The sequence below is a fragment of the Entelurus aequoreus genome, linkage group LG27 (genome assembly GCF_033978785.1).
Source record: "Entelurus aequoreus isolate RoL-2023_Sb linkage group LG27, RoL_Eaeq_v1.1, whole genome shotgun sequence".
Lineage (NCBI taxonomy): Eukaryota > Metazoa > Chordata > Actinopteri > Syngnathiformes > Syngnathidae > Entelurus > Entelurus aequoreus.
This window is the reverse complement of record NC_084757.1, coordinates 29,411,300-29,424,539: the sequence shown is the minus strand read 5'-3', so window position 1 is coordinate 29,424,539 and position 13,240 is coordinate 29,411,300. Positions and strand designations below refer to the sequence as shown.

The 13,240-nt window shown below is 41.1% G+C and overlaps 1 protein-coding gene across 1 annotated transcript in view; it reads left to right on the top strand.

The window, feature by feature from the left end:
• Positions 1 to 8,763, top strand: part of acbd6 (acyl-CoA binding domain containing 6) — a 110,484-nt gene extending 101,721 nt beyond the window's left edge. The window contains exons 7-8 of the mRNA XM_062039546.1: positions 2,246 to 2,276; positions 8,216 to 8,763. Of these exons, the coding sequence (XP_061895530.1) occupies positions 2,246 to 2,276; positions 8,216 to 8,370 (186 nt within the window). The 3' untranslated portion in view covers positions 8,371 to 8,763. The remainder of the gene's footprint in view (positions 1 to 2,245; positions 2,277 to 8,215) is intronic.
• Positions 8,764 to 13,240: the final 4,477 nt, after the last annotated feature.

Genomic DNA, 13,240 nt, shown 5'->3' with positions numbered 1-13,240 from the left:
TTGCTGGAAATGGGCCTCTATAAATCTATGTAGATATTGCACCAAAAACCAGACATTTGCAGCTAGAATGGTCATTTACCACATTAGCAATGTATAGAGTGTATTTCTTTAAAGTTAAGACTAGTTTAAAGTTATCTTCATTGAAAAGTACAGTGCTTTTCCTTCAAAAATAAGGACATTTCAATGTGACCCCAAACTTTTGAACGGTAGTGTATATTGAAGTTTCTTACAAACCAAATATATACAGTACAGGCCAAAAGTTTGGACACACCTTCTCATTTCAATGTGTTTTCTTTATTTTCATGATTATTTACATTGTAGATTGTCACTGAAGGCATCAAAACTATGACACCTGTGAAGTGAAAACCCATTCAGATGACTAACTCTTGAAGCTCATCGAGAGAATGCCAAGAGTGTGCGAAAAAGTAATCAGAGCAAAGGGTGGCTATGTTGAAGAAACTAGAATATAAAACATCTTTGCAGTTATTTCACCTTAGTACATAACTCCACATGTGTTCATTTATAGTTGTGATGCCTTCAGTGACAATCTACAATAAGTCATGAAAATAAAGAAAATGCATTGAATGAGAAAGTGTGTCCAAACTTTTGGCCTGTACTGTATATCACTATATATTATTTGGCATGTAAATGATAATATAAGAATTTTAAAATGGGTTACAAAGGTTACTAGTTGTGATGCTGACATATGCGTTAATTCTGGTTGCGTTATTTTCTCAAAATGATTACTCAATTTATTGTTGATTTAATTTACGTTTTACTGTGTCACGGCTCCATCTACACTTCTGTTGTTTTGCTGCTTTGCATAAGTTTGGGGCAATAGTACAATACACGCATCATTAATCATTTAATACTAAGTAGTTTTTCCATTTTTCATCACAATTATAATCAGACAAAAACACAGTATAGCGGTGTAACATTATCAAATACTTGCATTGTTTACTCATGTCTTTTTATCGCATAAAATATTTTGAGAAAAATAAAGTCCGATGTTGCAACAACATAACTTAACATATGCAAAAACAACTATTCTCTGACCCTTTTGGTTTTTGCCAGTTCTCCTACACTACCGTTAAAAAGTTTGGGGTCACATTGAAATGTCCTTATTTTTTAAGGAAAAGCACTGTACTTTTCAATGAAGATAACTTTAAACTAGTCTTAACTTTAAAGAAATACACTCTATACATTGCTAATGTGGTAAATGACTTTTCTAGCTGCAAATGTCTGGTTTTTGGTGCAATATCTACATAGGTGTATAGAGGCCCATTTCCAGCAACTATCACTCCAGTGTTCTAATGGTACAATGTGTTTGCTCATTGGCTCAGAAGGCTAATTGATGATTAGAAAACCCTTGTGCAATCATGTTCACACATCTGAAAACAGTTTAGCTCGTTACAGAAGCTACAAAACTGACCTTCCTTTGAGCAGATTGAGTTTCTGGAGCATCACATTTGTGGGGTCAATTAAACGCTCAAAATGGCCAGAAAAAGAGAACTTTCATCTGAAATTCGACAGTCTATTCTTGTTCTTACAAATGAAGGCTATTCCACAAAATTATTTGGGTGACCCCAAACTTTTGAACGGTAGTGTATGTCCTGGGACATATTTCCTGAGTTTGTAAGCGACAACAAAAACGATTTTGTAAAAATAAATTGTATCGATTTAATCACTGTAGCATGTATTGCTATATCTCACGGGCAAAGACACGACATTGAGTTTAGGATGTTTGTCGTCGTCAAATTCGCAGGACATAGCTAGAACGTGTCATCATCATGATTACATTAGGGCCAATCCATTCAGGCAGCATTATACTGCTTAATATGAATCTGATATCAAAATAGAATTTCAAAACATTCAGAGAGAGATTCTGGAATTTAAAATATTAAAAAAAATTTTTTAATAAATGTTCATTTTTACATTGCTGATCAAGGGAATTTAGTCGATCCATAGGATCCCTACATAAATGAACTGTATTTTAAAAAGCAATCAAAACAGGCTGACAGATCATGATCATGTTTGAGTCACATGTGTCCCAAATCAATACCTCATTTGGTCATAATCTCCCCATGGGCCAATGAAAACAAAGCCGTTCACAGCCAACAAGTAGTGACTAATTGGTATGCTAACAGGTGAATTGAAATCTCTGGCTGCAAATATTTCTATCATCTTCACTGCTGATTTATTCCTCGCTCGTAAGTCTGTTGAACATTGTCTTTGCCTTTCACAGGATAATGAAGGACAAACGGCGCTACATTATGGTAAGAAGGCTACTTTCTATTTGTAAGTGTCTCCTTTAGTTGACAACTTTTTAATGCATTCATGTTTTGATTGCTCCTTCCCGTACGTGTTGTCCACCCTGAGACCTTCCCATTGCTTTCTATGGGGTGCCTGTCCTGGTATGTTTGTGTATATGCATGTGTGGATTCCTTGCTGTTTTTGTTCTCTATGAGAGTGTAGGTCTGGTAATAATCGCCAGGCCTCCCCGAGGAAATCATCAGTGGTCCTCAGACTCCCGCTGACCCTCTCGTGCCCCAACACACCGTCCCTGAGGGGCGGTTCCCTTGTCCTTCTCAACCTGTGTGTGTGTGGCTGCACCATCTGTCCCACCACACTCCCTTCTCAGCAGTTTGGTAGAAGTGTTAAACAGGTTGCGTCACTCCCTGGCACATGCACCGACAAACAGAGGAAGGTGGCGCATAAAAGATGACTAATAAACATAAGCAATGAACTCGGGAGAGACAAATAGCAGAGAATGAAAATTCATTTCCAGCACTCTTTGCACAGGGCCACGGCGGCTGGCAAGTGATTAATTGAGGGTTTACTGCTCACCATAAATTGTTCTCCTCCTCTATGGCTCCCTTGAGGGCCGCCCACTTTTTTTTTTTCCTAGTGTCCAGGCTTGGGCGAGACGCCGGCCACGTGCAGCACGCGCCGCCATGGCTAAAACACTCTACACCTGACTTGAGCACAGGAACGCGCATGAATTTCAGATGTATCATCACATCTAGCATACACTGCCCGCCATCCTGCAGGTTAAGAGGCATGGCTGTCAATCACTGCTGCTGCTGACATCAGCGATTGTGGTAGAGCACGTAGTTTAAAAGCAGCAAGTGATGGACGCCGACAGAGAGGAGCACTCACAAGGCGAGCGCAAGAGGAGGGGGCCGGCGAGATACCACTGTGAGCGAGAGGTGCATCGACAACACAGAGATCCACTAACTAGGTTAAGAAGGTGCAAGCCTCCCCGTCCTCCCCCTACTGCTTTAGAGGATGAGAGAAGACCCTTTTAGTGGGGGCACAAATTGCCACGGGGGCAGACATGAAGTGTTGGAGAGAAGCAGAGGTCCGAGAGGAGAATGGCAGCAGGCCTGCAGATGGGATTTTCATGAACTGTACAAGCACATGTGAATTAAAGTAGCAGACACTAATGAGCCAAGTTTCAACTAAGCTGTACAATGCTGTATGTACAAAACCCAAAACCAATGACGTTGGCATGTTGTGTAAATCGTAAATAAAAACAGAATACAATTATTTACAAATCCTTTTTTAACTTGTATTCAATTGAATAGACTGCAAAGACAAGATATTTAATGTTCGAACTTAGAAACGTAATTTTTTTGCCGAATAATCATTAACTTAGAATTTATTGGCAGCAACACATTGCAAAAAAGTGGGCACAGGGGCATTTTTACCACTGTGTTACATGGCCTTTCATTTTAACAACACTCAGTAAACGATTGGGAACTGAGGAGACCAATTTTTGAAGCTTTGCAGGTGGAATTATGTCCCATTCTTGCTTGATGTACAGCTTAAAGGCCTACTGAAACCCACTACTACCGACCACGCAGTCTGATAGTTTATATATCAATGATGAAATCTTAACATTGCAACACATGCCAATACGGCCGGGTTAACTTATAAAGTGCAATTTTAAATTTCCCGCTAAACTTCCGGTTGAAAACGTCTATATATGATGACGTATGCGCGTGACGTCAATCGTTGAAACGGAAGTATGCGGACACATTGAATCCAATACAAAAAGCTCTGTTTTCATCTCAAAATTCCACAGTATTCTGGACATCTGTGTTGGTGAATCTTTTGCAATTTGTTTAATGAACAAGGAAGACTGCAAAGAAGAAAGTTGTAGGTGGGATCGGCGTATTAGCGGCTGGCTCTAGCAACACAACCAGGAGGACTTTGACTTGGATAGCAGACGCGCGGGTGAAGTCCTTCGTCGCACGGTCAATCGCTGGAACGTAGGTGAGCACGGGTGTTGATGAGCAGATGAGGGCTGGCTGGCGTAGGTGGAAAGCTAATGTTTTTAGCATAGCTCTGTGAGGTCCCGTTGCTAAGTTAGCTTCAATGGCGTCGTTAGCAACAGCATTGTTAAGCTTCGCCAAGCTGGAAAGCATTAACCGTGTATTTACATGTCCATGGTTTAATAGTATTGTTGATTTTCTGTCTATCCTTCCAGTCAGGGGCTTATTTATTTTGTTTCTATATGCAGTTAAGCACGATGCTATCACGATGCTATCTCCGTAGCTAAAGTGTTTCGCCGATGTATTGTCGTGGAGATAAAAGTCACTGTGAATGTCCATTTCGCGTTCTCGACTCTCATTTTCAAGAGGATATAGTATCCGAGGTGGTTTAAAATACAAATCCGTGATCCACAATAGAAAAAGGAAAGAGTGTCGAATCCAATGAGCCAGCTTGTACCTAAGTTACGGTCAGAGCGAAAAAAGATGCGTCCTGCACTGCACTCTAGTCCTTCACTCTCACGTTCCTCATCCACGAATCTTTCATCCTGGCTCAAATTAATGGGGTAATCGTCGCTTTCTCGGTCCGAATCGCTCTCGCTGCATTGAAAACAATGGGGAAATGTGAGGAGCCTTTCAACCTTTGACGTCACGCTACTTCCGGTACAGGCAAGGCTTTTTTTATCAGCGACCAAAAGTTGCGAACTTTATCGTCAATGTTCTCTACTAAATCCTTTCAGCAAAAATATGGCAATATCGCGAAATTATCAAGTATGACACATAGAATGGATCTGCTATCGCCGTTTGAATAAAAGAAATTCATTTCAGTAGGCCTTTAAGTTGTTCAACAGTCCGGGGTCTCCGTTGTGGTATTTTACGCTTCATATTGCGCCACACATTTTCAATGGGAGACAGGTCTGGACTACAGGCAGGCCAGTCTAGTACCCGCAGTCTTTTACTACGAAGCCACGCTGTTGTAACAAGTGCAGAATGTAGATTGGCATTGTCTTGCTGAAATAAGCAGGGGCGTCCATGAAAAAGACGTTGCTTGGATGGCAACATATTTTGTTCCAAAACCTGTATGTACCTTTCAGCATTAATGGTGCCTTCACAGATGTGTAAGTTACCCATGCCTTGGGCACTAATACACCCCCATACCATCACAGATGCTGGCTTGTGAACTTTGTGCCTATAACAATCCGGATGGTTCTTTTCCTCTTTGGTCCAGAGGACACAACGTCCACAGTTTCCAAAGACACTTTGAAATGTGGACTCGTCAGACCACTTTTCCACTTTCCATTAGTCCATCTTGGATGAGCTCGGGGCCAGCGTAGCCGGCGGCGTTTGTGGGTGTTGTTGATAAATGGCTTTCGCTCTCATAGTAGAGTTTTTACTTGTTAACTTGCACTTGCAGATGTAGCGACGAACTGTAGTTACTGACAGTGGTTTTCTGAAGTGTTCCTGAGGCCATGTGGTGATATCCTTTATACAATGATGTCGCCTTTTGATGCAGTACCGCCTGAGAGATCCAAGGTCACGGGCATTGCCGCTTACGTGCAGTGATTTCTCCAGATTCTCTAAACATTTTGATGATATTACGGCCCGTAGATAGTGAAATCCCTAAATTCCTTGCAAGAGTTTGTTCAGAAATGTTGTTCTCAAACTGTTGCTCATACATTTGTTCACAAAGTGGTGACCCTCGCCCCATCCTTGTTTGTGAATGACTGAGCATTTCATGTAAGCTGCTTTTATACCCAATCATGGCACCCACCTGTTCCCAATTAGCCTGTTCAGCTGTGGGATGTTCCAAATAATTGTTTAATGAGCATTCCTCAACTTTCTCAGTCTTTTTAGATACTTGTGCCAGTTTTTTGAAACATGTTGCAGGCGTCAAATTCCAAATGAGCTAATATTTGCAAAAAATAACAAAGTTTACCGGTTCGAACGTTAAGTATTTTGTCTTTGCAGTCCATTCAATTGAATATAGGTTGAAAAGGATTTGCAAATCATTGTATTCTGTTTTTATTTACGATTTACACAACATGCCAACTTCACTGGTTTTGGGTTTTGTATTACAAACCCCGTTTCCATATGAGTTGGGAAATTGTGTTAGATGTAAATATAAACGGAATACAACGATTTGTAAATCATTTTCAACCCATATTCAGTTTAATATGCTACAAAGACAACATATTTGATGTTCAAACTGATAAACTTTTTTTTTTGTGCAAATAATCATTAACTTTAGAATTTGATGCCAACAACACGTGACAAAGAAGTTGAGAAAGGTGGCAATAAATACTGATAAAGTTGAGGAAAGCTCATCAAACACTTATTTGGAACATCCCACAGTTGAACAGGCAAATTGGGAACAGGTGGGTGCCATGATTGGGTATAAAAGTAGATTCCATGTAATGCTCAGTCATTCACAAACAAGGATGGGGCGAGGGTCACCACTTTGTCAACAAATGCGTGAGCAAATTGTTGAACAGTTTAAGAAAAATGTTTCTCAACCTGCTTTGCAAGGAATTTAGGGGTTTCACCATCTACGCTCCGTAATATCATCAAAGGGTTCAGAGAATCTGGAGAAATCGCTGCACGTAAGCAGCTAAGCCGTGACCTTCGATCCCTCAGGCTGTACTGCATCAACAAGCGACATCAGTGTGTAAAGGATATCACCACATGGGCTCAGGAACACTTCAGAAACCCACTGTCAGTAACTACAGTTGGTCACTACATCTGTACGTGCAAGTTAAAACTCTCCTATACAAGGCGAAAACCGTTTATCAACAACACCCAGAAACGTTGTCGGCTTCGTTGGGCCTAAGCTCATCTAAGATGGACTGATACAAAGTGGAAAAGTGTTCTGTGGTCTGACGAGTCCACATTTCAAATTGTTTTTGGAAACTGTGGACGTCGTGTCCTCCGGACCAAAGAGGAAAAGAACCATCCGGATTGTTCTAGGCGCAAAGTTGAAAAGCCAGCATCTGTGATGGTATGGGGGTGTATTAGTGCCCAAGACATGGGTAACTTACACATCTGTGAAGGCGCCATTAATGCTGAAAGGTACATACAGGTTTTGGAGCAACATATGTTGCCATCCAAGCAATGTTACCATGGACGCCCCTGCTTATTTCAGCAAGACAATGCCAACGTGTTACATCAACGTGGCTTCATAGTAAAAGAGTGCGGGTACTAGACTGGCCTGCCTGTAGTCCAGACCTGTCTCCCATTGAAAATGTGTGGCGCATTATGAAGCCTAAAATACCACAACGGAGACCCCCGGACTGTTGAACAACTTAAGCTGTACATCAAGCAAGAATGGGAAATAATTCCACCTGAGAAGCTTAAAAAATGTGTCTCCTCAGTTCCCAAACGTTTAGTGAGTGTTGTTAAAAGGAAAGGCCATGTAACACAGTGGTGAACATGCCCTTTCCCAACTACTTTGGCATGTGTTGCAGCCATGAAATTCTAAGTTAATTATTATTTGCAAAAAAAAAAAAAGTTTATGAGTTTGAACATCAAATATCTTGTCTTTGAAGTGCATTCAATTGAATATGGGTTGAAAAGGATTTGCAAATCATTGTATTCCGTTTATATTTACATCTAACACAATTTCCCAACTCATATGGAAACGGGGTTTGTACATCACATCTCTATTATAAAGGATGGAGCCAGAAATATCTATCCCACACAGGCGGACTTTATAGTACCGAAGGTACACTTTGTTCCACCCCTGTCTGTTGGTCATCCTGCATGAACCAGGAAGTAGCCTGCTACTAACAAACAGATGGACAAACAGGCACAAATAAGTCCAGTCAAGTGTTAGCAGTGCTAACAGCAAGAGACCTAGCATACTGCCCTGTGGAACACCTTTGTTCATTGTAATGCTGCTAACAAACATACGATTAAACGTTGTTCGACCTTTCTTTTTCATGTAGCATCGGCGTGTGAGTTCGGCGACATCGTTGAGCTGCTTCTGAACGCAGGGGCAGACCCATCCATCAAAGACCTTGAGGGCTCACTTCCAGAGGAAGTCACCGATTCCGCCGCCATCTCTTCTCTCCTGCGCCAGTACACTTCTCCTAAAGGCTAGAGCACCCACAACATACCTTGCCCCAACTTCAGGATGCTTAGTCCTCCCCATGTATTGTCTTATCACCCCCAAACTTCCCAGCATCCCTTTCGTCCTCCGGAGAGAAACTGTACAAGCTCTGCAGGTTAGTTGACTTTGCTGTATTTTTTCTTCATTTTAAACAATCTATTTTGACCTACTTTGACCTCAAGAGTTGACTGACATGATCCTGGATCCAATATAGATTTTGTATTCTATTTAAGTCATTGGAGGGGGCAAAAGACTCACATCTTATACAAAACTATACAAAGCTGTTTTTGCAGATATGATGACTATGATTTACCTATATTCTAAAGAATGCTTTAATTGTCTGTATTTCATCACCATTAAATTCTTAAAAATGGAGTTCACCCACTCATTTGTAATCTCGATTATTTTAACGAATAAATCACGATCTTGTTCAGCTCAAGACACAATTTAGAAATGTAGTTACTCCATGTTACCCAGAATTAAAAATATATATATAATTTACTGGCATACTATAAACCTTTTGTATGAGACTTGATGGCTAAGTTACCGTAATTTCCGGACTATAAGCCGCACCTGACTATAAGCCGCACCAGCTAAATTTAGGGGAAAATACAGATTGCTCCATATATAAGCCGCACCCGACTATAAGCCGCAGGGTTTTGATGTGTAATTACCGTAGTATATAGGGGTTCCTGCTACCACGGAGGGGATTGTCGGGACAGAGATGACTGTTTGGGAACGCAAAGCGTCCCATTTATTAACAATAAATCTTTCAATCATTCAATCAAACTTTCACAGCTTTGACATGGCGAACAGCATTCGTGCAGAGTACAAATAATACAACGGTGCAAAGTAATACAAAGTGCTCGCCTGTACGTTATCAAAATAACCAGCCTACCGGTATATGAAAAGTCAGTCTTTAATCATTGTGTCATCGTCTTCCTCCTGCGTACTAAAACCACCGAAATCCTCTTCGTCGGTGTCGGAGAAGAACAGGCCGTATATAAGCCGCACCGTTGTATAAGCCGCAGGGACCAGAACGAGGGGAAAAAGTAGCGGCTTATAGTCCGGAAATTACGGTACATAGGACCACTCTCAATCCTTTTTTTTTTTTTTTTTAGCCTTTATTTAACCAGGTAAAATCCCATTGAGATCAAAGATCTCTTTTCCAAGGGAGACCTGGCCAAGAGGGCAGCAGCAAGGTTACATTAAAAACAGTGAACAACACATAAAACATCAAATTTACAACATTAAAACTTGCTCACATAACACATGTGCATACAGACAAGTTAGACTGCAATCCTTTCACAGAAGCTTTAAACCAGTGGTTCTTAACCTGGGTTCGATCGAACCCTAGGGGTTCGGTGAGTCGGCCTCAGGGGTTTGGCAGAGCCTCCACCGCAGCGGTCAAGACACACCAGACTCATTAATTGATTAACGTGGACCCCGACTTAATTAAACAAGTTGAAAAACTTATTCGGGTGTTAATATTTAGTGGTCAATTTTACGGAATATGTACTGTACTGTGCAATCTACTAATACAAGTTTCATTCAATCAATCAATCGTGTAAATAAAAACTTCTCCCTATCGGCGTATCTGTACTGTAAAGTTAACATTTGAATGACAATAAAAAGGAAGTCTAAGGCTTAGTATTATGGATACCCCCAAATAATGTTCCCTCTAATTTTCCATCGGATTTGCAAGTGTGTAATTTGTTGTGAGTTCATGCACTGTGTTGGTTTTGTTCTTTGAACAAGGTGATGTTCGTGCACGGTTCGTTTTGTGCACTAGTAAAAAAAACATATAACTTTGTCTTGAATTTGAACCAAAAAAACTAAAATATTTTATGTTTCATTAAAGGCATTCTGAAATTAATATTTTTTATTTAAACGTGGATAGCAGATCCATTCTATGTGTCATACTTGATCATTTTGCGATATTGCCATATTTTTGCTGAAAGGATTTAGTATAGAACAACGTCGATAAAGTTTGCAACTTTTGGTCTCTGATAAAAAAAAAACCTTCCCCCTACCGGAAGTAGCGTGACGTTGTCAGTTGTTCACTCCCTCATATTTTCCTATTGTTTTCAACGCAGCTAAAGCTATTCGGACCGTGAACGTGACGATTACCCCATTAATTTGAGCGAGGATGAAAGATTCGTGGACGAGGAACGTTAGAGTGACGGACTAGAATGCAGTGAAATACATATTTTTTTTCGCTCTGACCGTAACTTAGGTACAAGCTGGCTCATTGGATTCCACACGCTCTCCTTTTTCTATTGTGGATCACGGATTTGTATTTTAAACCACCTCGGATACTATATCCTCTTGAAAATGAGAGTCGAGAACGCGAAATGGACATTACAGTGCCTTTTATCTCCACGACAATACATCGACGAAGCTCTTTAGCATCTTTAGCATGAGCTAACGTGATAGCATCTTTCTCAAATGCAGATAGAAACAAAATAAATAAATCCCTGACTGGAAGGATAGACAGAAGATCGACAATACTATTAAACCATGTACATGTAACTACACGGTTAATAGATCTCAGCCTGGCAAAGCTTAACAATGCTGTTGCTAACGACGCTAAGGCTAACTTAGCAACCGGAGCTCACAGAGCTATGATAAAAACATTAGCGCTCCACCTACGCCAGCCAGCCCTCATCTGCTTTGCTCAGCAACACCCGTGCTCACCTGCGTTCCAGCGATTGACGGCGCGACGAAGGACTTCACCAGATCATCCGTGCGGTGGGTCTGCTAGCATCGGCTAGGCGTCTGCTAGCATCGGCTAGGCGTCTGCTAGCATCGGCTAGGCGTCTGCTATCCGAGTAAGTGGTCCTTGTGTTGCTACAGCCACCTACAACGTTCTTCTTTGCAGCCTCCATTGTTCATTAAACAAATTGCAAAAGATTCACCAAAACAGATGTCCAGAATACTGTGGAATTATGAAATGAAAACAGAGCTTTTTTGTATTGTATTCAATGGAGAAGGCATACCTCTGTTCCTCGGGCTACGTCACGCGCATACGTCATCCTTCGAAGGCTTTTTCAACCGGAAGTGTGGCGGGAAATTTAAAATTGCACTTTATAAGTTAACCCGGCCGTATTGGCATGTGTTGCAATGTTAAGATTTCATCATTGATATATAAACTATCAGACTGCGTGGTCGGTAGTAGTGGGTTTCAGTAGGCCTTTAAAGAAAGGTTCGGTGAATGTGCATATGAAACTGGTGGGGTTCGGTACCTCCAACAAGGTTAAGAACCACTGCTTTAAACTAATTTAATGTAACACGGGTTTGAAGTTGAAGATTCGATTGTAGGTTATTCCAAGCCTTCGGTGCTGAAAACCTAAATGCTTTCTTGCCCAGTTCAGTTCTTACTTTGGGGACGACAAATTGCAGAACATTCATTGAACGAAGATTGTGACTTCCTTGTTTCTTTGTTAAAAGACAAGATAGATAAGATGGAGTGATACCCAGAATGGTTTTGTAGATGAACACATACCAATGATTGAGGCGTCGAGCACATAAAGATGTCCAGTTAACCATTGAGTATAACACACAATGGTGAGTAAGGGGAGCGCAGTTGGTGATGAATCTCAGTGCACCGTGGTACACACTATCCAGCTTGTGGAGACAACCAGCAGTAGCATTCATGTACAACACATCTCCATAGTCAATAACAGGTAAAAAGGTTGTTCCCACCAATTTCTGTTTTACAGTAAAGAAAAGCAAGACTTGTTTCTATAATAAAATCCCAGTAAAAGTTTCAGTTTTATTACAACATAGTGAATGTGCTCCTTAAAACTCAAGTGGTCATCAATTAAAAATCCTAAATATTTCAAAGAAGATACTAAGACAATTTGTTGCCCATTTCTTGTTAAAATTTTATCACCCAGTGATGAACTTACAGTTTTTGATGTGGTAAAGAACTACTTCCTCTGCCTATGTCTTAGAACAGGTGTGTCTAAAGTGCGGCCTTTTTTTTTTTTTAATTGGCCCACGACACGTTTTTAAGACAAAATAAACACATCCCTTTTTAGAATATTATACAAAAAACAAACACAATTGTAACTCCCCTAAAGCCCCCCATAAATGGGACCTAAAAACCAAAATGGCTGATGACCCTTGCAACTTACTAGACAGTATTTGGCGTTACGATTGGCGGTTAGCCAGGCGTACAACCCCAAAGCAGAGACTGAGATGAAAAATACAACAACTAGATATTTACTTAAAAGAGTGGCAAAAAAGCACAACAAAAAACGCCGGTGACAGAGGTGAAGGGAATTATATTTATTTAGCGCTTTTCTCTGGAGACTCAAAGCACTTCACATACTGAAACCCATTATCTACATAATTTAAGTTACATTTAAACCAGCGTGGTTGGCGTCAGCAGTCATCGAAGGCCACAAGAATCTTTGGGATATGACAAACTGCGTACATCTGATTCCTGGGTGGTAAGCTATTCTGGATTCATGGCCACCCTGCAGAACCTCCAACCTCAGTTGAGATGGGAGAACTTGCCACTCTTTAGGTATCTGTGTCCCTGCAGCAGCATCCGACACCCTTCTCTCCACCTCTCACTGGAGAGCCCCCACCACCCGGGCCACAGGTTCTGGAACTGAGTCATCATTGGGGAGCCTGGAAAGGGCGTCAGGCTTAACATTGCGGGATCCACGTCTGTCAGTGACAGTGAAATCAAAAGGGGTCAGGAACAGGAACCAACGTGTTTCACCAGAATTGAGTCTTAGAGCAGATCTTACGTAGGTCAGGTTATTGTGGTCCGTGGAACGAAAGAGGTGCGCCCTCCAGCCAATGCCTCCACTCCTGCAGCGCCGGAACAATGGCCAGTAGGTTCCTG